This window comes from Oncorhynchus gorbuscha, linkage group LG22 (genome assembly GCF_021184085.1).
Source record: "Oncorhynchus gorbuscha isolate QuinsamMale2020 ecotype Even-year linkage group LG22, OgorEven_v1.0, whole genome shotgun sequence".
Lineage (NCBI taxonomy): Eukaryota > Metazoa > Chordata > Actinopteri > Salmoniformes > Salmonidae > Oncorhynchus > Oncorhynchus gorbuscha.
Genome location: NC_060194.1, coordinates 50,744,589 through 50,772,312, shown reverse-complemented (window position 1 = coordinate 50,772,312; position 27,724 = coordinate 50,744,589). Strand labels below are relative to the sequence as shown.

The window sequence follows — 27,724 nt, the reverse complement described above, 5'->3', positions numbered from 1 at the left end:
TTTTAACTCTAAACCCTTATTCACCAGATTCCATACAATAAATACAGAATAAACACCAGCAGTAGTCAGTAGTCAGAGTACTGTTCATGTCCAGGATAATTAACACCAGCAGTAGTCAGTAGTCAGAGTACTGTTCATGTCCAGGATAATTAACACCAGCAGTAGTCAGTAGTCAGAGTACTGTTCATGTCCAGGATAATTAACACCAGCAGTAGTCAGTAGTCAGAGTACTGTTCATGTCCAGGATAATAAACACCAGCAGTAGTCAGTAGTCAGAGTACTGTTCATGTCCAGGATAATTAACACCAGCAGTAGTCAGAGTACTGTTCATGTCCAGGATAATTAACACCAGCAGTAGTCAGAGTACTGTTCATGTCCAGGATAATTAACACCAGCAGTAGTCAGAGTACTGTTCATGTCCAGGATAATAAACACCAGCAGTAGTCAGAGTACTGTTCATGTCCAGGATAATAAACACCAGCAGTAGTCAGAGTACTGTTCATGTCCAGGATAATTAACACCAGCAGTAGTCAGAGTACTGTTCATGTCCAGGATAATTAACACCAGCAGTAGTCAGTAGTCAGAGTACTGTTCATGTCCAGGATAATTAACACCAGCAGTAGTCAGAGTACTGTTCATGTCCAGGATAATTAACACCAGCAGTAGTCAGTAGTCAGAGTACTGTTCATGTCCAGGATAATTAACACCAGCAGTAGTCAGTAGTCAGAGTACTGTTCATGTCCAGGATAATTAACACCAGCAGTAGTCAGTAGTCAGAGTACTGTTCATGTCCAGGATAATTAACACCAGCAGTAGTCAGAGTACTGTTCATGTCCAGGATAATTAACACCAGCAGTAGTCAGAGTACTGTTCATGTCCAGGATAATTAACACCAGCAGTAGTCAGAGTACTGTTCATGTCCAGGATAATTAACACCAGCAGTAGTCAGAGTACTGTTCATGTCCAGGATAATTAACACCAGCAGTAGTCAGAGTACTGTTCATGTCCAGGATAATTAACACCAGCAGTAGTCAGAGTACTGTTCATGTCCAGGATAATTAACACCAGCAGTAGTCAGTAGTCAGAGTACTGTTCATGTCCAGGATAATTAACACCAGCAGTAGTCAGAGTACTGTTCATGTCCAGGATAATTAACACCAGCAGTAGTCAGAGTACTGTTCATGTCCAGGATAATTAACACCAGCAGTAGTCAGTAGTCAGAGTACTGTTCATGTCCAGGATAATTAACACCAGCAGTAGTCAGTAGTCAGAGTACTGTTCATGTCCAGGATAATTAACACCAGCAGTAATCAGTAGTCAGAGTACTGTTCATGTCCAGAAAGGCACAACAATGTGTCTTTGTGCAGGTCAGTGTTGTCACCACATTCTCTCCAACACAGTTCAGAGTTTAAACATAAACCATCTGCTCTTCAAACAATAACAAAATGGATGTACCAATCACAGATCGCCCCGTTCAATAATGTTAATAACCATAGAAATAGAATGACTTAGAAAGGCAATTACCACTAAAAGACTGCATCATTCATTCCCTGTTAATAACGTCTTTGTAGTCTTCTAGTAATCCAGAAGATTGGGACCTCGCCAACACCGCGTCCCAATTGCCTGTCCTTTATCCTGAAGTGTGCAGTCGTGCACGATTCCCCGTGCATTTAAAATAATCGGATGGATGAAAGCCTGCGCTTTAGAGTATTCACCATGAGTCCTATACCAGTCCTCTTTCAAATCTAGGAAGCCAAGGGAACTGGTGCAAACTGCACAAGGAGCAGAAATGGGTCAGAGGTTGGGTTTCAAAAGGTCAGGGGTTAGAAGATGTGCTTAAGGTGCTTGGCGCCGTACGTCTTGAAGAAGACCAGGAGGATGAGAGTCCACAAACCCAGGATGAAACCATCTGGAGGGTGCCAGTCCCTCTGCTTTGGTTTCTACAGGACGGAGAAGACAGACAAGACGTCTTGGTACAGAAATACATCAACATGTCATGTCGTACAATATAGAAAACAGGTTAAAAAACAAACATACTTCCTAATTGTAGGGCTTTAATCAATAAGTAGTTACCATATCCCTATTGGAATCCAGTTGGCATACAAGTTGAAGAAGCGTGTGTTTATAGTGCCGGGTCGGACCCTTCCCTTTTGCCTCTAGAATATTCCTGAATTCTTTGTGGCATGGAAATCTTGTTCAGTTGGTATCAAGGGACCTAACGTGTGCCAGGAAAACATTCCCCACACCGTTACACCACCGCCACCAGCCTGTACCCGTTGACACCAGGCAGAACGGGGACATGGAGTCATCCTCCTGATGCCAAATCCTGACTCTGCCATCAGCATGACCCAACAGGAACCAGGATTCGTTAGACCAGGCCATGTTTTTCCACTCCTGAATTGTCCAGGGTTGGTGATGGCGTTGTCCACTGGAGCCGAGTCTTCTCGTTATGATCGGACTGGAACCCGGTGTGGTCGTCTGCTGTCTTATCATATCCATGACAAGGATCAGACAGTTCTGTTGGAGAAGCTGTTCTGCACACCACGGTTGTACTGTGGTGTGTATTCTCCTGTTTGTGGCCAGCCTGTTAGCATGAGCCATTCTCCTTCAACCTCTCGTCAACGAAGATGTTTTCGCCCACAAGACTGCCGCTGACTGGAGGTTTGTTTGTTTGTAACTATAGAATAATAGTGGGGCGGTGTCACACTTCTAGGAAGGAACGGCAGAATGCATAAGGGAAAGAGAAGGCTTTTTTTAACATAGGGCCTAATGGCTGGTCTGATATACATTTACATTTACGTCATTTAGCAGACGCTCTTATCCAGAGCGACTTACAGTAGTGAGTGCAGACATATTTTCATATTTTTCCAAACTGGTCACCCCGTGAGAATCGAACCCACAACTCTGGCATGGCAAGCGCCATGCTCTACCAACTGAGCCACACAGGACCACTGCCACCGATTAGACCGAGTGGGTAGTCGTGACGAGTGGGTAGAGATCCACAGTGTCTCACCTGGTGTATAATCTCAGCCACTGGTAGTTGGTCCACATATGACTGGCTCTCTGTCTTCAGCTCACCTACTGGTCTGATAAGACAAAACACACAACATTAGACTACACACACAACATTAGACTACACACACACACACACACACACACACACACACACACACAACATTAGACTACACACACACACACACAACATTAGACTACACACACACACACACACACACACACACACACACAACATTAGACTACACACACACACACACACACACACACACACACAACATTAGACTACACACACACACACACAACATTAGACTACACACACACACACAACATTAGACTACACACACACACACAACATTAGACTACACACACACACACACACACAACATTAGACTACACACACACACAACATTAGACTACACACACACACACAACATTAGACTACACACACACACACAACATTAGACTACACACACACACACAACATTAGACTACACACACACACACACCATTAGACTACACACACACACACACACACACACACCATTAGACTACACACACACACACACACACACACACCATTAGACTACACACACACACACACACACACACACACACACACACACACACACACACACACACACACACACACACACACACACACACACACACACACACACACCATTAGACCACACACACACACACACACACACACACAACATTAGACCACACACACACAACATTAGACCACACACACACACACACACACACACCATTAGACTACACACACACACACAACATTAGACTACACACACACACACACACAACATTAGACTACACACACACACACAACATTAGACTACACACACACACACAACATTAGACTACACACACACACACACACACACACCATTAGACTACACACACACACACACACACACACACACCATTAGACTACACACACACACACACACACACACACACACCATTAGACTACACACACACACACACACACACACACAACATTAGACCACACACACACACACACACACACACACACACAACATTAGACCACACACACACAACATTAGACCACACACACACACACACACACACCATTAGACTACACACACACACACACCATTAGACTACACACACACACACACACCATTAGACTACACACACACACACACACCATTAGACTACACACACACACACACACCATTAGACTACACACACACACACACACCATTAGACTACACACACACACACACACACACACCATTAGACTACACACACACACACACACACACACACCATTAGACTACACACACACACACACACACACCATTAGACTACACACACACACACCATTAGACTACACACACACACACAACATTAGACCACACACACACAACATTAGACCACACACACACACAACATTAGACCACACACACACACACACACACACACACACACACACACACACACACACACACACACACACACACACACACACACACACACACACCATTAGACTACACACACACACACACCATTAGACTACACACACACACAATTAGACTACACACACACACACACCATTAGACTACACACACACACACACACCATTAGACTACACACACACACACACACACACCATTAGACTACACACACACACACACACACACACACACCATTAGACTACACACACACACACACACACACCATTAGACTACACACACACACACACACCATTAGACTACACACACACACACACACCATTAGACTACACACACACACACACACACACACACACACACACACACACACACACACACACACACACACACACACACACACACACACACACACACACACACACACACACACACACACACACACACACACCATTAGACTACACACACACACACACACCATTAGACTACACACACACACACACACACCATTAGACTACACACACACACACACACACACCATTAGACTACACACACACACACACACACACACCATTAGACTACACACACACACACACACACACCATTAGACTACACACACACACACACACACACACCATTAGACTACACACACACACACACCATTAGACTACACACACACACACACACACCATTAGACTACACACACACACACACACACACCATTAGACTACACACACACACACACACACACCATTAGACTACACACACACACACACACACACACCATTAGACTACACACACACACACACACACACCATTAGACTACACACACACACACACACACCATTAGACTACACACACACACACACACACCATTAGACTACACACACACACACACACACACACACACACACACACACACACCATTAGACTACACACACACACACACACACACACCATTAGACTACACACACACACACACACCATTAGACTACACACACACACACACCATTAGACTACACACACACACACACACACACACACACACACACACACACACACACACACACACACACACACACACACACACACACACACACACAACATTAGACCACACACACACACACAACATTAGACCACACACACACACACAACATTAGACCACACACACACATTAGACCACACACACACATTAGACCACACACACACACATTAGACCACACACACACATTAGACCACACACACACACACACACACACACACACACACACACACACACACACACACACACACACACACACACACACACACACACACACACACACACACACACACACACACACACACACACACACACACACACACAACATTAGACTACACACACACACACACAACATTAGACTACACACACACACACACAACATTAGACTACACACACACACACACACAACATTAGACTACACACACACACACACACAACATTAGACTACACACACACACACACACAACATTAGACTACACACACACACACACACAACATTAGACTACACACACACACACACACAACATTAGACTACACACACACACACACACACACACACACACAACATTAGACTACACACACCACATTAGACTACACACACACACACACACACACACCACATTAGACTACACACACACACACACACACACCACATTAGACTACACACACACACACACACACACCACATTAGACTACACACACACACACACACACCACATTAGACTACACACACACACACACACCACATTAGACTACACACACACACACACACCACATTAGACTACACACACACACACACACCACATTAGACTACACACACACACACCACATTAGACTACACACACACACCACATTAGACTACACACACACACCACATTAGACTACACACACACACCACATTAGACTACACACACACACACAACATTAGACTACACACACACACACAACATTAGACTACACACACACACACAACATTAGACTACACACACACACACACAACATTAGACTACACACACAACACACACAACACAGACTACACCACTAGAGAGACAGAAGTCTGGTACACAACACTATAAAAAAACAGCTGTATTTTGGGTGAGATTATGTGAGTGGTTGGTTGTATAACATTCTATTGGTTGCAATAATTTTTTTATAATAATTTCAATTGAAAAACTGTAAAAGTGTCTCTGTTTATTACTGTGGCTCCTTCAAAATCAGTCAAATTAATTTTAAAAAATGATCTTGGTTTCTTTTAACCTTTGGTTGTAGAGAAGGTACAGTCAATTCTTCCCCCTAACATTTGATGTTTGAAGTGACTCCAACAACAATAACAGGAAATCTTACCTTTCCACAGCCAGATGCACCATGGGAGCTGTCAGGTTGATGGTTTCCATGGTGATCTCTACTTTACGGACACTGCCAAAGAAGTCGGTGATGAGGACGTTTCCGGGGTCCCGGAGGAAAAGGTCTGTACGGTGGCCCGGAGTGGACACACACTGACTCTTAGGACACACCTTAAACTGGAACACAAAGAACTCTTTATCAAACCCAACTCTAGGAGGTTGTAATGCAGGGTTCTCCAAACACGGTCCCTTCCCCCCTCCAAACACGGCCCCCCCCGCCAAACACAGCCCTTCTGGCCCAGGGAGACTAATCCATATTATTGATCGTTAATACCACAAATGAAATCTAGAACAAAGAGACAGGGCAGCTTCACAAAACAACAAGATTGGTGGAAATAATAATAATAATAATATGCATTAGTGGGAGGTGATACATCAGAATGTCTGGCGCAGGCCACAATGGATTTAAAGGGTTTGTGGTGGTAATGCCCATTGTGGCCTGGGTTAGTAGGAGGGGGTAGTAGAACCCATAGGGAGCATGAGGGGGCAATAGAACCCCTAGGGAGCAGGAGGGGGCAATAGAACCCCTAGGGAGCAGGAGGGGGCAGTAGAACCCCTAGGGAGCAGGAGGGGGCAGTAGAACCCCTAGGGAGCAGGAGGGGGCAGTAGAACCCCTAGGGAGCAGGAGGGGGCAGTAGAACCCCTAGGGAGCAGGAGGGGCAGTAGAACCCCCAGGGGGAGGGAGGGGGCAGTAGAACCCCAGGGGAGGGAGGGGGCAGTAGAACCCATAGGGAGCATGAGGGGGCAGTAGAACCCCTAGGGAGCAGGAGGGGGCAGTAGAACCCCAGGGGGAGGGAGGGGGTAGTAGAACCCCTAGGGAGCAGGAGGGGCAGTAGAACCCCAGGGGAGGGAGGGGGTAGTAGAACCCCTAGGGAGCAGGAGGGGGCAGTAGAACCCCTAGGGGGAGGGAGGGGGCAGTAGAACCCTTAGGGAGCAGGAGGGGGCAGTAGAACCCCAGGGGGAGGGAGGGGGCAGTAGAACCCCTAGGGAGCAGGAGGGGGCAGTAGAACCCCTAGGGGGAGGGAGGGGGTAGTAGAACCCCTAGGGAGCAGGAGGGGGCAGTAGAACCCCAGGGGGGAGGGGGGGGCAGTAGAACCCCAGGGGGAGGGAGGGGGTAGTAGAACCCATAGGGAGCATGAGGGGGCAGTAGAACCCTAGGGAGCAGAAGGGGGCAGTAGAACCCCAGGGGGAGGGAGGGGGTAGTAGAACCCATAGGGAGCAGGAGGGGGCAGTAGAACCCCAGGGGGAGGGAGGGGGCAGTAGAACCCCTAGGGAGCAGGAGGGGGCAGTAGAACCCCTAGGGAGCAGGAGGGGGCAGTAGAACCCCAGAGGGAGGGAGGGGGTAGTAGAACCCATAGGGAGCATGAGGGGGCAGTAGAACCCCAGGGGAGGGAGGGGGTAGTAGAACCCCTAGGGAGCAGGAGGGGGCAGTAGAACCCCAGGGGGAGGGAGGGGGTAGTAGAACCCCTACGGAGCAGGAGGGGGCAGTAGAACCCCAGGGAGAGGGAGGGGGTAGTAGAACCCCTATGGAGCATGAAGGGGCAGTAGAACCCCAGGGGGAGGGAGGGGGTAGTAGAACCCCTAGGGAGCATGAGGGGGCAGAGTAGAACCCCAGGGGAGGGAGGGGGTAGTAGAACCCCTAGGCGCAGGAGGGGGGCAGTAGAACCCCTAGGGAGCAGGAGGGGGCAGTAGAACCCCTAGGGAGCAGGCAGTAGAACCCCAGGGGAGGGAGGGGATAGTAGAACCCCTAGGGAGCAGGAGGGGGCAGTAGAACCCCTAGGGAGCAGGAGGGGGCAGTAGAACCCCTAGGGAGCAGGAGGGGGCAGTAGAACCCCTAGGGAGCAGGAGGGGGCAGTAGAACCCCTAGGGAGCAGGAGGGGGCAGTAGAACCCCTAGGGGAGGGAGGGGGCAGTAGAACCCCTAGGGAGCAGGAGGGGGCAGTAGAACCCCAGGGGGAGGGAGGGGGCAGTAGAACCCCCAGGGGGAGGGAGGGGGCAGTAGAACCCCCAGGGGGAGGGAGGGGGTAGTAGAACCCTAGGGAGCAGTAGAATCCCAGGGGAGGGAGGGTCAGTAGAACCCCCAGGGGGAGGGGGGGCAGTAGAACCCCCAGGGGGAGGGAGGGGCAGTAGAACCCCCAGGGGAGGGAGGGGGCAGTAGAACCCCTAAGGAGCAGGAGGGGGCAGTAGAACCCCTAGGGAGCAGGAGGGGGCAGTAGAACCCCTAGGGGGAGGGAGGGGGCAGTAGAAACCCTAGGGGGAGGGAGGGGGCAGTAGAAACCCTAGGGGGAGGGAGGGGCAGTAGAACCCCTAGGGGGAGGGAGGGGGCAGTAGAACCCCAGGGGGGGAGGGGGCAGTAGAACCCCAGGGGAGGGAGGGGGTAGTAGAACCCCTAGGGAGCATGAGGGCAGTAGAACCCCAGGGGAGGGAGGGGTAGTAGAACCCCTAGGGAGCATGAGGGGGCAGTAGAACCCCAGGGGGAGGGAGGGGGTAGTAGAACCCCTAGGCGCAGGAGGGGGCAGTAGAACCCTAGGGAGCAGGAGGGGGGCAGTAGAACCCCTAGGGAGCAGGCAGTAGAACCCCAGGGGAGGGAGGGGATAGTAGAACCCCTAGGGAGCAGGTGGGGGCAGTAGAACCCCTAGGGAGCAGGAAGGGGCAGTAGAACCCCTAGGGAGCAGGAGGGGCAGTAGAACCCCTAGGGGGAGGGAGGGGGCAGTAGAACCCCTAGGGGGAGGGAGGGGGCAGTAGAACCCCTAGGGAGCAGGAGGGGCAGTAGAACCCCTAGGGAGCAGGAGGGGGCAGTAGAACCCCTAGGGGAGGGAGGGGCAGTAGAACCCCTAGGGAGCAGGAAGAGGCAGTAGAACCCCTAGGGGGGAGGGGGCAGTAGAACCCCAGGGAGAGGAGGGGGCAGTAGAACCCCAGGGGGAGGGAGGGGGCAGTAGAACCCCCAGGGGGGGGAGGGAGAACCCTAGGGAGCAGTAGAATCCCAGGGGGGAGGGGGCAGTAGGAGGGGGCAGTAGAACCCCCAGGGGGGGAGGGAGGGGCAGAACCCCCAGGGGGAGGGAGGGGGCAGTAGAACCCCCAGGGCAGGAGGGGGCAGTAGAACCCCTAGGGAGCAGGAGGGGGCAGTAGAACCCCTAGGGGGAGGGAGGGGGCAGTAGAAACCCTAGGGGGAGGGAGGGGCAGTAGAACCCCCTAGGGGGAGGGAGGGGGCAGTAGAACCCCTAGGGGGAGGGAGGGGGCAGTAGAACCCCAGGGGGAGGGAGGGGGTAGTAGAACCCCTAGGGAGCATGAGGGGGCAGTAGAACCCCAGGGGGAGGGAGGGGTAGTAGAACCCCTAGGGAGCATGAGGGGGCAGTAGAACCCCAGGGGGAGGGAGGGGGTAGTAGAACCCCTAGGCGCAGGAGGGGGCAGTAGAACCCCTAGGGAGCAGGGAGGGGGGAGCAGGCAGAACCCCAGGGGGAGGGAGGGGATAGTAGAACCCCTAGGGAGCAGGGGGGGCAGTAGAACCCCTAGGGAGCAGGAAGGGGCAGTAGAACCCCTAGGGAGCGGGAGGGGCAGTAGAACCCCTAGGGGGAGGGGGGGGCAGTAGAACCCCTAGGGGAGGGAGGGGCAGTAGAACCCCTAGGGAGCAGGAGGGGGCAGTAGAACCCCTAGGGAGCAGGAGGGGCAGTAGAACCCCTAGGGGAGGGAGGGGGCAGTAGAACCCCTAGGGAGCAGGAAGGGGCAGTAGAACCCCTAGGGAGCAGGAGGGGGCAGTAGAAGCCCCAGGGGGAGGGAGGGGGCAGTAGAACCCCAGGGGGAGGGAGGGGGCAGTAGAACCCCAGGGGGAGGGAGGGGGGCAGTAGAACCCCTAGGAAGCAGGAGGGGCAGTAGAACCCCTAGGGAGCGGGAGGGGGCAGTAGAACCCCAGGGGAGGGAGGGGGCAGTAGAACCCCCAGGGGGAGAGAAGGGGCAGTAGAACCCCTAGGGAGCAGGAGGGGCAGTAGAACCCCTAGGGGGAGGGAGGGGGCAGTAGAAACCCTAGGGAGCGGGAGGGGCAGTAGAACCCCTAGGGGAGGGAGGGGCAGTAGAACCCCCAGGGGAGGGAGGGGTCAGTAGAAACCCCCAGGGGGAGGGAGGGGTCAGTAGAAACCCCAGGGGGGGGGGTAGAACCCCCAGGGGAGGGGGGGCAGTAGAACCCCCAGGGGGAGGGAGGGGGCAGTAGAACCCCTAAGGAGCAGGAGGGGGCAGTAGAACCCCTAGGGGGAGGGAGGGTGGTAATAAGGTCCTAGACGCATCACAAATGGAACCCTATTCCCTAAACAATGCACTACTTATGACCAGGGCCCCATCAGGTCTCAAGACGCGCCCCCACCCTCAATCAGCTCAAGACGCCCCCCGTCTCTCCCCCCCATGAGGTCTCAAGATAAAGGGAGGAAGAGTACAGAGAGCAGAGCCCAAAGCTGTGAGGTCAGGCACCTTGTCTGCCCCCCCCCCCGTCACTCCTGTCTGGCTTGGCGATGATAGGAGCAGCAACCTTAAGGGTCTATAACATCTAACCCAGATGTTTTTTTGGGGTCAAGTTTAAGGAGCTCCTTTAGCACCTCGGACTCAGTGACCGCCTGCAGGGAGAAACTTTGTAGCGGGGCAGGGGAAATAGAGGAAGGAGCATCGGGGATAGTCGCATTAGAAGGGGTGGGAGATGAGGAAATGTTGGACAGGTAAGGAGGCATGGCTGAGTCAAATAGGAATCCTGACTTAATGAAGTGGTGATTTAAAGAGCTCAGCCATGTGCTCCTTGTCAGTAACAACCACATCAACATTAAGGGACATGGGCAGCTGTGAGGAGGAGGGTTTATTCTCCAGGTCTTGAACCGTTTTCCAGAACTTCCAGGGGTTAGACCTACAGAGAGAGAACTGCTCCTTAAAGTAACTACCTTTGACCTTCCGGATAGCCTGAGTGGACTTATTCCTCATTTGCCTGAACCAGAGCCAGTCATCCTGAGTGTGCGTGGCTGAGCCTTTCACCAAATGCAGTTCTTGAGGTGGAGTAACTCTGCAAGATCACAGTCGAACCAGGGGCTGAACCTATTTTTAATTCTTTTCTTTTTTATGTGGGCGTGTTTGTTATTAACAATACCACTGAAAATACCAAAAAAGAAGGTCCAAGCGTCTTCGACAGAGGGGATCAAGCTGATTCTATACCATTTTACAGAGGCCGGGTCATGAAGGAAGGCTTGCTCATTAAAGTTTTTTAGCAAGTGTCTATGACAAATCAGGACAGGTCGTCCCACTGAGCAGACATTACGACCGCAGCTGCTTTCCAATCTTTGGGAATCTCAGACGACACGAAAGAGGTTGAACAGGCTAGTAATAGGGGTGGCAACAATTTCGGCAGATAATTTTAGAAAGAAAGGGTCCAGATTGTCTAGCCCGGCTGATTTATAGGGGTCCAGATTTTGCAGCTCTTTCAGAACATCAGCTGTCTGGATTTGGGAGAAGGAGAAATGGGGAAGGCTTGGGCGAGTTGCTGTTGGGGGTGCAGTGCTGTTGACCGGGGTAGGGGTAGCCAGCCAGCTGTAGGAAAATGCTTATTGAAATTCTCAATTATGGTGGATTTATCAGTGGTGACAGTGTTTTCTATCTTCAGTGCAGTGGGCAGCTGGGAGGTGTTCTTATTCTCCATGGACTTTACAGTGTCCCAGAGAGGTAGAGGCCTAAGGGAGGTAGAGGCCTAAGGGAGGTAGAGAGCGTGCGAGAGACTTACCAGATCATTCATGTTAGCGGTGCTAGCAGGGTGAATATCCTCCAGAAACTCCAACAGGTAGAATGTATACCTGTCCATTAGATGGACCCCGATAGCCAGGTCTGGCTGGTGCTGGAAGAACAATACATGGTGTTTCATACATAGGAACTCTTATCAAATCTAACGTATTGAGAAAGCCCTTTTTACATCAGCAGATTATACAGAAACCCAGCCTAAAACCCCAAACAGCAAGCAGCGCAGGTGTAGAAGCACGGTGGCTAGGAAAAACTCCCTAGAAAGGCCAAAAACTAGGAAGAAACCTAGAGAGGAACCAGGCTCTGAGGGGTGGCCAGTCCTCTTCTGGGTGTACTGGTTAGACCAGAGGTACCAGGCTATGAGGGGTGGCCAGTCCTCTTCTGGCTGTGCCAGGTAGAGAGGAACCAGGCTCTGAGGGGTGGCCAGTCCTCTTCTGGCTGTGCCAGGTAGAGAGGAACCAGGCTATGAGGGGTGGCCAGTCCTCTTCTGGCTGTGCCAGGTAGAGAGGAACCAGGCTCTGAGGGGTGGCCAGTCCTCTTCTGGGTGTACTGGTTAGACCAGAGGAACCAGGCTCTGAGGGGTGGCCACTCCTCTTCTGGGTGTACTGGTTAGACCAGAGGTACCAGGCTGTGAGGGGTGGCCAGTCCTCTTCTAGCTATGCCAGGTAGAGAGTGACCAGGCTCTGAGGGGTGGCCAGTCCTCTTCTGGCTGTGCCAGGTAGAGAGGAACCAGGCTCTGAGGGGTGGCCAGTCCTCTTCTGGATGTACTGGTTAGACCAGAGGTACCAGGCTATGAGGGGTGGCCAGTCCTCTTCTGGCTGTGCCAGGTAGAGAGGAACCAGGCTCTGAGGGGTGGCCAGTCCTCTTCTAGCTGTGCCGGGTAGAGAGGAACCAGGCTCTGAGGGGTGGCCAGTCCTCTTCTGGGTGTGCCAGGTAGAGAGGAACCAGGCTCTGAGGGGTGGCCAGTCCTCTTCTGGGTGTACTGGTTAGACCAGAGGAACCAGGCTCTGAGGGGTGGCCACTCCTCTTCTGGGTGTACTGGTTAGACCAGAGGTACCAGGCTGTGAGGGGTGGCCAGTCCTCTTCTGGCTGTGCCAGGTAGAGAGGAACCAGGCTCTGAGGGGTGGCCAGTCCTCTTCTGGCTGTGCCAGGTAGAGAGGAACCAGGCTATGAGGGGTGGCCAGTCCTCTTCTGGCTGTGCCAGGTAGAGAGGAACCAGGCTATGAGGGGTGGCCAGTCCTCTTCTGGCTGTGCCAGGTAGAGAAGAACCAGGCTCTGAGGGGTGGCCAGTCCTCTTCTGGCTGTGCCAGGTAGAGAGGAACCAGGCTCTGAGGGGTGGCCAGTCCTCTTCTGGCTGTGCCAGGTAGAGATTATAACAGAGTACATGGCCATTCAGGCCAGATCGCTCTTCAAGATGTCCAAACGTTCAATGATAATCACAGTGGTTATAGGTAAAGTGGTTTTATGGAGGGAGGATTGTTCACACTTTACTTTACAGAGGACAACACGGAGCTACTACCATGTCGACAACACGGAGCTACTACCATGTCGACAACACGGAGCTACTACCATGTCGACAACACGGAGCTACTACCATGTCGACAACATACCATGTCGACAACACGGAGCTACTACCATGTCGACAACACGGAGCTACTACCATGTCGACAACACGGAGCTACTACCATGTCGACAACACGGAGCTACTACCATGTCGACAACACGGAGCTACTACCATGTCGACAACACGGAGCTACTACCATGTCGACAACACGGAGCTACTACCATGTCGACAACACGGAGCTACTACCATGTCGACAACACGGAGCTACTACCATGTCGACAACACGGAGCTACTACCATGTCGACAACACAGAAGACAACATGGAGATACTATCATGTCGACAACACGGAGCTACTATCATGTCGACAACACGGAGCTACTACCATGTCGACAACACGGAGCTACTATCATGTCAACAACACAGAGGACAACACGGAGCTACTACCATGTCAACAACACCATAGAGGACAACACGGAGCTACTACCATGTCGACAACACCTTAGAGGACAACACGGAGCTACTACCATGTCGACAACACCTTAGAGGACAACACGGAGCTACTACCATGTCGACAACACCTTAGAGGACAACACGGAGCTACTACCATGTCAACCACACCATAGAGGACAGCACGGAGCTACTACCATGTCAACAACACCTTAGAGGACAACACGGAGCTACTACCATGTCAACACCATAGAGGATAACATGGAGCTACTACCATGTCGACAACACCTTAGAGGACAACACGGAGCTACTACCATGTCAACACCATAGAGGATAACACGGAGGTACTACCATGTCAACAACACCTTAGAGGACAACACGGAGCTACTACCATGTCAACACCATAGAGGATAACACGGAGGTACTACCATGTCGACAACACCTTAGAGGTCAACACGGAGCTAATACCATGTCGACACCATAGAGGACAACACGGAGCTACTAACATGTCGACACCATAGAGGACAACACGGAGCTACTACCATGTCGACAACACAATAGAGGTCAACACGGAGCTAATACCATGTCGACACCATAGAGGACAACACGGAGCTACTAACATGTCGACACCACGGAGCTACTACCATGTCGACACCATAGAGGACAACACGGAGCTACTACCATGTCGACAACACGGAGCTACTACCATGTCGACAACACGGAGCTACTACCATGTCGACAACACGGAGCTACTACCATGTCGACAACACGGAGCTACTACCATGTCGACAACACGGAGCTACTACCATGTCGACAACACGGAGCTACTACCATGTCGACAACACGGAGCTACTACCATGTCGACAACACGGAGCTACTACCATGTCGACAACACGGAGCTACTACCATGTCGACAACACGGAGCTACTACCATGTCGACAACACGGAGCTACTACCATGTCAACAACACAGAAGACAACATGGAGATACTATCATGTCAACAACACGGAGCTACTATCATGTCGACAACACGGAGCTACTACCATGTCGACAACACGGAGCTACTACCATGTCGACAACACGGAGCTACTACCATGTCGACAACACGGAGCTACTACCATGTCGACAACACGGAGCTACTACCATGTCGACAACACGGAGCTACTACCATGTCGACAACACGGAGCTACTACCATGTCGACAACACGGAGCTACTACCATGTCGACAACACGGAGCTACTACCATGTCGACAACACGGAGCTACTACCATGTCGACAACACGGAGCTACTACCATGTCAACAACACAGAAGACAACATGGAGATACTATCATGTCAACAACACGGAGCTACTATCATGTCGACAACACGGAGCTACTACCATGTCGACAACACGGAGCTACTACCATGTCGACAACACGGAGCTACTACCATGTCGACAACACGGAGCTACTACCATGTCGACAACACGGAGCTACTACCATGTCGACAACACGGAGCTACTACCATGTCGACAACACGGAGCTACTACCATGTCGACAACACGGAGCTACTACCATGTCGACAACACGGAGCTACTACCATGTCAACAACACAGAAGACAACATGGAGATACTATCATGTCAACAACACGGAGCTACTATCATGTCGACAACACGGAGCTACTACCATGTCGACAACACGGAGCTACTACCATGTCAACAACACAGAAGACAACATGGAGATACTATCATGTCAACAACACGGAGCTACTATCATGTCGACAACACGGAGCTACTACCATGTCGACAACACGGAGCTACTATCATGTCAACAACACAGAGGACAACACGGAGCTACTACCATGTCAACAACACCATAGAGGACAACACGGAGCTACTACCATGTCGACAACACCTTAGAGGACAACACGGAGCTACTACCATGTCAACAACACCTTAGAGGACAACACGGAGGTACTACCATGTCGACAACACCTTAGAGGACAACACGGAGCTACTACCATGTCAACACCATAGAGGATAACACGGAGCTACTACCATGTCGACAACACCTTAGAGGACAACACGGAGGTACTACCATGTCGACAACACCTTAGAGGTCAACACGGAGCTAATACCATGTCGACACCATAGAGGACAACACAGAGCTACTACCATGTCGACACCATAGAGGACAACACGGAGCTACTACCATGTCGACAACACGGAGCTACTACCATGTCGACAACACCATAGAGGTCAACACGGAGCTAATACCATGTCGACACCATAGAGGACAACACGGAGCTACTAACATGTCGACACCACGGAGCTACTACCATGTCGACAACACCATAGAGGACAACACGGAGCTAATACCATGTCGACACCATAGAGGACAATACGGAGCTACTAACATGTCGACACCATAGAGGACAACACGGAGCTACTACCATGTCCACACCATAGAGGACAACACGGAGCTACTACCATGTCAACACCTTAGAGGATAACATGGAGCTACTACCATGTCCACACCATAGAGGACAACACGGAGCTACTACCATGTTACTTCTCCTTCTTGACTGGAGGCCAGGTGTGTGTGTTCTGGTTACTTACCGACAGGGAGTCCTCTCCTACTTGACTGGAGGCCAGGGCCATGAGGTTAGGAGAGTAAAATCTCTCATACATGGAGGCTCCCTGACACGTATCAATGATGAACAGCAGCTCATTGTACCTGAGAACACAGACACAGACACGTATAATATATGTAAAAAAAATTGTCTCTATACTCTATAAACATTTTGAATTTGAGATGAAATGTCTTACAACGCTTAGTATTTGGTCCCATAATTCCTAGCAGACGATGATTACATCAAGCTTGTGACGCAACAAACTTGTTGGATGAATTTGCTGTTTGTTTTGGTTGTGTTTCAGATTATTTTGTGCCCAACAGAAATTAATGGTTAATAATATATTGTATAATTTGAGTCACTTTTATTGTAAATAAGAATAAAATATGTTTCTGAACACTACATTAATGTGGATGCTACCATGATTACGGATAGTCCTGAAGGAATCGTGAATAATGAATAAGAATGTTACAGAGGCATAAATATCAAACCCCCAAGACATGCTAACTTCCCCTGTTATTGTAATGGTGAGAGGTTAGCATGTCTTGGGGGTATGATATAAAATGCTAACTTCCCTGTTATTGTAATGGTGAGAGGTTAGCATGTCTTGGGGGTATGATATAAAATGCTAACTTCCCCTGTTATTGTAATGGTGAGAGGTTAGCATGTCTTGGGGGTATGATATAAAATGCTAACTTCCACTGTTATTGTAATGGTGAGAGGTTAGCATGTCTTGGGGGTATGATATAAAATGCTAACTTCCCCTGTTATTGTAATGGTGAGAGGTTAGCATGTCTTGGGGGTACGATATACAATGCTAACCTCCCCTGTTATTGTAATGGTGAGAGGTTTGCATGTCTTGGGGATACATTATAAAATGCTAACTTCCACTGTTATTGTAATGGTGAGAGGTTAGCATGTCTTGGGGATACAATATAAAATTCTAACTTCCACTGTTATTGTAATGGTGAGAGGTTAGCATGTCTTGGGGATACAATATAAAATGCTAACTTCCACTGTTATTGTAATGGTGAGAGGTTAGCATGTCTTGGGGGTACGATATAAAATGCTAACTTCCCCTGTTATTGTAATGGTGAGAGGTTAGCATGTCTTGGGGGTATGATATAAAATGCTATCCTCCACTGTTATTGTAATGGTGAGAGGTTAGCATGTCTTGTGGGTATGATATAATATAATAACCTCCCCTGTTATTGTAATGGTGAGAGGTTAGCATGTCTTGGAGGTATGATATAAAATGCTAACCTCCCTGTTATTGTAATGGTGAGAGGTTAGCATGTCTTGGGGGTATGCTAACTTCCCCTGTTATTGTAATGGTGAGAGGTTAGCGTGTCTTGGGGGTATGCTAACTTCTTCTGTTATTGTAATGCTGAGAGGTTAGCATGTCTTAGTTAGCATACACTTTTCAAGATTCATTCATGATTATCCATAATTAGTATTTAGCTTCACTGTCCAAATAAATACAGTGCATTTGTAAATTATTCATACCCTTTGACTTCCTCATTTTGTTACATTAAAAACCTTACACCCTGACTATACCACTCGCGTCACCTGAGGTGGAGAAGTCAGTTCTATCAGTGACGCAGATCGCGAAGCAAGTTCTGCCACTCCCATCTCCTCATGGGTTTATAGGAACAGATACCCACGTTCCATCTCCTAATTGGTTATACCCACGTGGCTGATTGAAAGACTAACTGTGTTTTCGGTCGTCGTGGTAATACTATGAAAGTTTAGTAGCGAATCACCATATAAGTTCAAAGATGAAAAATCCTGGAAGGAGGAGAGATGACTAGAAACGATTCGGGTTGGCCGTTTTATGTGTGGATTCATTGTCGGGAGTAGAGGACCTTGTGCATTTCAGGTAAAAATAACAACTCAATGTTTATATCCCATGACAAATTAGCGATCAACAGCAAGCTGGCTAAATAGGACAAATTAGCTAGCAAGTGCCATAAATGTTCAATGCTTTTCGACCTGTCCCCGAATTAATGTAATTGGTTCAGAGTTTGTTTTGATATTTTAACCTGCGTGTTGTGATCACGTTTGGTGTCGGGGACAAAATACATACATGCACGATGGCGCACGCAGCCGGTTTGGATTCTGTGTTATTCTAAAAAAAAATGTAAGTATCCTCATCAAATCTACACACAATACCCCATAATGACACAACAGTTATTTTTTTAAATGTGCAAATGCATAATTCTAAAAAAAAATTAGACCCTTTACACAGTATTTTGTTCAAGCACCTTTAGTACTTACAGCCTTGAGTCTTCTTGGGGATGAAGCTACAAGCTTGGCACACCTGTATTTGGGGAGTTTCTCCCATTCTTCTCTGCAGATCCTCTCAAGCTCTGTCAGGTTGTATGGGGAGAGTTTCTGCACAGCTACTAATTTTTTATTTTATACATTTTTTTAAACTCCTTTTCTCCCCAATTTCGTGTTATCCAATTGTTAGTAGGTACTATCTTGTCTCATCGCTACAACTCCCGTACGGGCTCGGGAGAGACAAAGGTTGAAAGCCATGCGTCCTCCGATACACAACCCAACCAAGCCGCACAGTTTCTTAACACAGCGCGCTCCAACCCGGAAGCCAGCCGCACCAATGTGTCAGAGGAAACACCTGGCACCTGGCTACCTTGGTTAGAGCGCACTGTTGGAAGGTGAACCTTCTGAGGTCTGAGGTCCTGAGCAGGTTTTCGTCAAGTATCTCTCTGTACTTTGCTCCGTTTATCTTTCCTCGATCCTGACTAGTCTCCCAGTCCCTACCGCTGAAAAATATCCCCACAGCATGATGCTGCCACCACCATGCTTCACCGTAGGAACTGTGCCAGTATTCCTCCAGACGTGACGCTTGGCATTCAGGCCAAAGAGTTCAATCTTGGTTTCATTAGACCAGAGAATCTTGTTTCTCAGGGTCTGAGAGTCCTTTAGGTGCCTTTTGGCAAACTCCAAGCGGGCTGTCATGTTCCTTTTACTGAGGATTGGCTTCAGTCTGTCCACTCTACCATAAAGGCCTGATTGGTGGAGGGCTGCAGTGATGGTTGTCCTTCTGAAGGTTCTCCCATCTCCACAGATGAACTCTGGAGCTCTGTCAGAGTGACCATTGGGTTCTTTGTCACTTTCCTGACCAAGGTCCTTCTCCCCCAATTACTCAGTTTGGCCGGGCGGCCAGCTCTAGGAAGAGTCTTGGTGGTTCCAAACTTCTTCCATTTAAGAATGATGGAGGCCACTGTGTTCTTGGGGACCTTAAACGTTGCAGACATTTGTTGGTACCCTTCCCCAGATCTGTGCCTCGACAGAATCCCGTCTCGGAGGTCTATGGACAATTCCTTCGACCTCATGGCTTGGTTTTTGCTTTGACATGCACCTGTCAACTGTGGGACCTTATATAGACAGGTGTGTGCCTTTCCAAATCATGTCCAAACAATTGAATTTACCACAGGTGGACTCCAATCAAGTTGTAGAAACATCTCAAGGATGATCAATGGAAACTGTTGAGTCTCACAGCAAAGGGTCTGAAAACTTATGTAAATAAGGTATTTGTTCTTAATATATTTGCAAACATGTCTAAAAACCTTTTCTCTGTCATTATGGGGTATTGTGATGTCATTATGGGGTGATGTAATTATGGGGTATTGTGATGTCATCGTGGGGTATTGTGATGTCATCATGGGGTATTGTGATAATAATAATAATAATAATAAATGCCATTTAGCAGACGCTTTTATCCAAAGCGACTTACAGTCATGTGTGCATACATTCTACGTATGGGTGGTCCCGGGAATCGATCCCACTACCCTGGCGTTACAAGCGCCATGCTCTACCAACTGAGCTACAGAAGGACCACGGGTGATGTCATCATGGGGTATTGTGATGTCATCATGGGGTAGATTGATAAATGTTTAATCAATTTTAGAATAAGGATGTAACAAAACGTGGAAAAAGTCATATAATAGTTTAAAACGTTTACATGCTTTACAAGGAGGATTTCCAATAATCCCGTTAACATGGACACATCTGAAATCAGGCTACACGATGGAACTTAAATAAATGTAGGAAATCACCAATCAACATCCTACCACATTGATTGACCCTGTTGTTTTTGAGAAGCCTATTGGATTCTGAGTTTAGACTCAGTTTGTGAAAACTATTTCCAAGATGAATATTTTCATTTTTTTCCCGAACTCACTTCAGTCAGGCATAAGAGGGATGTTTAGGTGGCTATCCGCAGATCAAACACACCTCTGGAATGCCGAGTAAGGTGTCGACGTGTCCTAACGACGGCGTCGACGTGTCCTAACGACGGCGTCGACGTGTCCTAACGGAGGCGTCGACGTGTCCTAACGGAGGCGTCGACGTGTCCTAACGGAGGCGTCGACGTGTCCTAACGGAGGCGTCGACGTGTCCTAACGGAGGCGTCGACGTGTCCTAACGGAGGCGTCGACGTGTCCTAACGGAGGCGTCGACGTGTCCTAACGACGGCGTCGACGTGTCCTAACGACGGCGTCGACGTGTCCTAACGACGGTGTCGACGTGTCCTAACGACGGTGTCGACGTGTCCTAACGACGGTGTCGACGTGTCCTAACGACGGTGTCGACGTGTCCTAACGGAGGTGTCGACGTGTCCTAACGACGGTGTCGACGTGTCCTAACGGAGGTGTCGACGTGTCCTAACGGAGGTGTCGACGTGTCCTAACGGAGGTGTCGACGTGTCCTAACGCAGGCGTCGACTTGTCCTAATGCAGGTGTCGACGTGTCCTAACGACGGTGTCGACGTGTCCTAACGGAGGTGTCGACGTGTCCTAACGGAGGTGTCGACGTGTCCTAACGACGGTGTTGACGTGTCCTAACGCAGGTGTCGACGTGTCCTAATGCAGGTGTCGACGTGTCCTAATGCAGGTGTTGACATGTTTTAATGCAGCATTTTTACATTGAGAACTACTTATGTCCCCACGTCCTTTATCGCCTTAAGTGTGTGGCGTCTTCGTGTGGGCTGCGGTGTGTGTTAAACCTCCTAATGAAAGCACCGCGGGCCAGAAGGGGACAAAGTCACGGTGATGCTGTGACTCCCTCCCTCCCTCCCTCCCTCCCCTCCCTCCCCCTCCCTCCCCCTCCCTCCCTCCCCTCCCTCTTTCTCCCTCCCCTCCCTCTTCTCTCCCTCCCTCCCCTCCTCTTCTCTCCCTCCCTCCCCTCCCTTCCCTCTTCTCTCCCTCCCTCCCCTCCCTTCCCTCTTCTCCCTCCCTCCCTCCCCTCCCTCCCTTCCCTCTTCTCTCTCCCTCCCCTTCTCTCCCTCCCCTCCCTCCCTCCCTCTTCTCTCCCTCCCTCCCTCTTCTCTCCCTCCCTCCCCTCCCTCTTCTCTCCCTCCCTCCCTCCCTTCCCCTTCTCTCCCTCCCTCCCCTCCCTTCCCTCTTCTCCTCCCTCCCTCCCCTCCCTCCCTTCCCTCTTCTCTCCCTCCCCTTCTCTCCCTCCTCCCTTCCTCCCCTTCTCTCCCTCCCTCCCTTCCCTCCCCTTCTCTCCCTCCCCTTCTCTCCCTCCCTCCCTTCTCTCCCTCCCCTCTCTCTCCCTCCCCTTCTCTCCCTCCCCTTCTCTCCCTCCCCCCTTCTCCTCCCTCCCTCCCTCCCCTCCCCTCCTCCTCTCCTCCCCTCCCTCCCTCTCTCCTCTCCCTCCCTCTTCTCTCCCTCCCTCCCTCTTCTCTCCCTCCCCTCCCTCTTCTCTCCCTCCCTCCCTCCCCTCTCCCCCTCTCCCTCCCCTCCCTCTTCTCTCCCTCCTCTCCCCTCCCCTCTCCCCTCTCCCTCCCCTCCCTCTTCTCTCCCTCCCTCCCCTCCCTCTTCTCCCTCCCCTCCCTCCCCTTCCCTCCCTCCCCTTCTCTCCCTCCCTTCTCTCCCTCCCCTTCCCTCCCTCCCCTTCTCTCCCTCCCTTCTCTCCCTCCTCAACCTCCCCTTCTCTCCCTCCTCAACCTCCCCTTCTCTCCCTCCTCAACCTCCCCTTCTCTCCCTCCTCAACCTCCCCTTCTCTCCCTCCTCAACCTCCCCTTCTCTCCCTCCTCCTCAACCTCCCCTTCTCTCCCTCCTCAACCTCCCCTTCTCTCCCTCCCTCAACCTCCCTTCTCTCCCTCCTCAACCTCCCCTTCTCTCCTCCTCAACCTCCCCTTCTCTCCCTCCTCAACCTCCCCTTCTCTCCCTCCTCAACCTCCCCTTCTCTCCCTCCTCAACCTCCCCTTCTCTCCCTCCTCAACCTCCCCTTCTCTCCCTCCTCAACCTCCCCTTCTCTCCCTCCTCAACCTCATCCCCCCTACCTTCTCTTAGTCCACATCTGTTCAAAGGCATCGGCCAGCTCCACGTTGCTGATCTCTTCAGAGTCCTGGAACTTCAGGAAGCCGTTCCCACCGTGACCTGTCAATCAATCAATACATCAATCAATACATCAATCAATACATTCATCAATCAAGCACTGTGCCCGCGTATGTATGTATGTGTGTGCATCCGTGTGTGTGTGTGTCTCTCTGTTACGTACGTGTGTGCGTGTCTGGTGTGTGCGTCTGCCTGGTGTGTGTGTTTAGCGTGTGCATGTCTGATGTGTGTTTGCCGAGCGTGTGTGTGTGTGCCTGGCGTGTGTCTGCCTGCGTGTGTCTGCCTGCGTGTGTCTGCCTGTGTGTGTGCCTGGCGTGTGCCTGGCGTGTGTCTGCCTGTGTGTGTGTGTCTGCCTGAGTGTGTGTGTGTGTGTGTGCCTGGCGTGTGTCTGCGTGTGTGTGTGTGTGCCTGGCATGTGTCTGCGTGTGTGTGTGTGTGCCTGGCGTGTGTGTGTGTGTGTGTGTCTGCCTGTGTGTGTGTGTGCGCGTACCAGTGAGGTAGATGAGGATGTTGCTGTGGTCGTCAGAGAGGAGGCGTTTAGACCGCGGCGTGCTGGGTGGCAGCCTTCCCGTCAGCACACGAAGGAAGTTCTCAACGGTCACCTGAGAGAGAGACAGAAACAGACAGAGAGAGACAGAGACAGACAGAGACAGAGAGAGACAGAGACAGACAGAGACAGAGAGAGACAGACAGAGACAGAGACAGACAGAGAGACAGAGACAGAGAGAGAAAACAATCATTCCCCGGGCTGTTACGTTTCCCTGACTGCAACACGATGAACCACGTACTATTTATAGATGGTCAGTATTCACCGTGGAAATAAATGAATACCAGGATAAGCATGACCCATCCGTCTGGCTGGTACGTTGAACTCAACACACACCTGTTATGATGGTCCAGAGGTGATTACTGAATAACCAGGGAAGACCTAGCGAGGTACATCTTCTACCCCCAAGTCATAAGAACATCTAGTCAACTGGCTACCCAGACTATTCACAGTGCCCCCCTCCCTCTCTTTACACACTGCTGCTCTCTGATGTCATCTATGCATAGTCACTTTAATAACTCTACCTACATGTACATACACCCTGTATAGCCTCCACATTGACTCTGTACCGTAACACCCTGTATATAGCCTCCACATTGACTCTGTACCGGTACCCCCTGTATATAGTCTCCACATTGACTCTGTACCGTAACCCCCTGTATATAGCCTCCACATTGACTCTGTACCGTAACACCCTGTATATAGCCTCCACATTGACTCTGTATCGGTACCCCCTGTATATAGCCTCCACATTGACTCTGTATCGGTACCCCCTGTATATAGCCTCCACATTGACTCTGTATCGGTACCCCCTGTATATAGCCTCCACATTGACTCTGTACCGGTACCCCCTGTATATAGCCTCCACATTGACTCTGTACCTGTACCCCTGTATATAGCCTCCACATTGACCTGTACCCCTGTATATAGCCTCCACATTGACTCTGTACCTGTACCCCCTGTATATAGCCTCCACATTGACTCTGTACCGTAACACCCTGTATATAGCCACCACATTGACTCTGTACCGGTACCCTGTATATAGCCTCCACATTGACTCTGTACCGGTACCCCCTGTATATAGCCTCCACATTGACTCTGTACCGTAACACCCTGTATATAGCCACCACATTGACTCTGTACCGGTACCCCCTGTATATAGCCTCCACATTGACTCTGTACCGGTACCCCCTGTATATAGCCTCCACATTGACTCTGTACCGTAACACCCTGTATATAGCCTCCACATTGACTCTGTACCGTAACACCCTGTATATAGCCACCACATTGACTCTGTATCGGTACCCCCTGTATACTGGTTAAGGGCTCATAAGTCAGCACTTCACTGTAAGGTCAACTACACCTGTTGTATTCAGTTGTATTGGCAAAGGGGGAGGGGCTTGGTGTGAGCGGCAAGGGGAGGGGCTTGGTGTGAGTGGCAAGGGGTGGGGCTTGGTGTGTGTGGCAAGGGGAGGGGCTTGGTGTGAGTGGCAAGGGGTGGGGCTTGGTGTGAGTGGCAAGGGGTGGGGCTTGGTGTGTGTGGCAAGGGGTGGGGCTTGGTGTGTGTGGCAAGGGGTGGGGCTTGGTGTGTGTGGCAAGGGGAGGGGCTTGGTGTGAGTGGCAAGGGAGGGGCTTGGTGTGAGTGGCAAGGGGAGGGGCTTGGTGTGAGTGGCAAGGGGAGGGGCTTGGTGTGAGTGGCAGGGGGATGGGCTTGGTGTGAGTGGCAAGGGGAGGGGCTTGGTGTGAGTGGCAAGGGGAGGGTCTTGGTGTGAGTGGCAAGGGGAGGGTCTTGGTGTGAGTGGCAAGGGGAGGGGCTTGGTGTGAGTGGCAAGGGGAGGGTCTTGGTGTGAGTGGTAACACACTCACCTCGTAACCACGGTAATCCACCTCTACGTCATCTCCATACACGTTGAGCTCCATGTTCTTGTGACTGAACACCGTGGCCGGCTTCGGGTTTCTATGGTTACACGCCATGTCGTCTGCCAGCATCAAAACTATGTGACTGGAGAGAAGGAAGGGTGGGAGGAAGGAAGTAAAGAGAGAGGGAGGGATCAGTTATAACATGTCCATATTTGACCTGAGTATGGCACCTGCTTCTCTCAGCATCCCCTAACCAGTCCTCACTCACCTGCTTCTCTCAGCATCCCCTAACCTGTCCTCACTCACCTGCTTCTCTCAGCATCCCCTAACCAGTCCTCACTCACCTGCTTCTCTCAGCATCCCCTAACCCCTCACTCACCTGCTTCTCTCAGCATCCCCTAACCAGCCCTCACTCACCTGCTTCTCTCAGCATCCCCTAACCAGCCCTCACTCACCTGTAACAGTTAGCTACCTGTCTGGGATGCCCTGTCTCTTGACAATACAGTACACAGACAGGGTAACAGTTAGCTACCTGTCTGGGATGCCCAGTCTCTTGACACTACGGTACACAGATAGTGTGTTGGCCACATGACGATAGTTGAACCAGAATCTGGATGTGCACACCTAAGAGGAAAAGGACAAAGTTAATTTTGTATTAAATGTTAATGTTGAAAGCACAAAATTCAACATCTTGGACACTTCATTAAAATAATATTACGATTGAAGTGTGTGTGTGTGTGCATAATTACTCACCAAAACTGCCCAGTTGTTTGTGTGTCCACTGCTGAAGAATTGACCAGCTTTAGCCTGCATTATTTCAGAAAGGAACGGGTAGTTCGTTAGGTTGGGTACCTTGGTATTGACCAGCACACAAGGACATATAGAGTATGGAGAGTGGTGGCAGGCTGGCGCTGATCAATGCGCCGGATGCGTTTTTTTTCTTCTATTCATTTCCGAGTCACTTTATTCACAAAATATTTCCCCTAAACATAGAATCAAGATGTTTCGACTTATGTGTGACTGTCGATAACTTCAGAACGAAATTGACTACAAATATAAAGTGGCCAAAATATTAGCAATTGTTACCAACAAGTGAGAGATAAAATGATGCTTCGAAATGCCAGCAGCATACCACCCTACATACCACCCTACATACCACCCTACATACCACTGCTGCTTAAACAGGGTTGGTCCCGGAGTTTACCCAGAATGCCCCGTGCGAAATCATCTCTGGTACATCCCAGATGATTTGGTCCTAAAAGCTACATTTCCTTACTGTGTTTAAAGAAGAGTCTGACTGGACATATAGAGTGGACCATAGTAAAAGTAGTCTTTGTAGCAAACAGCTAGTTAGCTAGCCTAGCAAGATAATGTACAAACGACAGAACAAGATCAGACAGGGATATTAACATTAGCTAACTAGATTAGAAAGCAGTAGTGGTTTAAACAGCAAGGTGAAACGAATATTTTAGAACGAGTATCGCTAAGAAAAAAGGTGCTATATATTTACCTCAATATTATTACTTTCCACCGCGCCAGGAACAATAAACAGGCTGAAAAGTGTGAATACTTTCAGGGAAGAGCAGCTAGCCATGTTGCTACTACAGGAAGAGCTATCGCCTTAGGTTCTTCTTCTTCTTCTTCTTTG

The 27,724-nt window shown here is 50.3% G+C and overlaps 1 protein-coding gene across 1 annotated transcript; it reads right to left on the bottom strand.

Moving 5' to 3' along the window:
- pigk (phosphatidylinositol glycan anchor biosynthesis, class K) lies at positions 1-27,724 on the bottom strand. Its single transcript, XM_046320857.1, has 11 exons — positions 27,587-27,724; positions 26,830-26,883; positions 26,609-26,700; positions 26,083-26,218; positions 24,160-24,271; positions 23,615-23,711; positions 17,288-17,405; positions 12,663-12,773; positions 6,859-7,034; positions 3,014-3,086; positions 1-1,940 (listed from the first exon to the last, which is right to left on the bottom strand). Exons 1-11 carry the CDS (start codon positions 27,668-27,670, stop codon positions 1,824-1,826), a joined length of 1,170 nt encoding a protein of 389 aa, XP_046176813.1. The 5' UTR covers positions 27,671-27,724; the 3' UTR covers positions 1-1,823.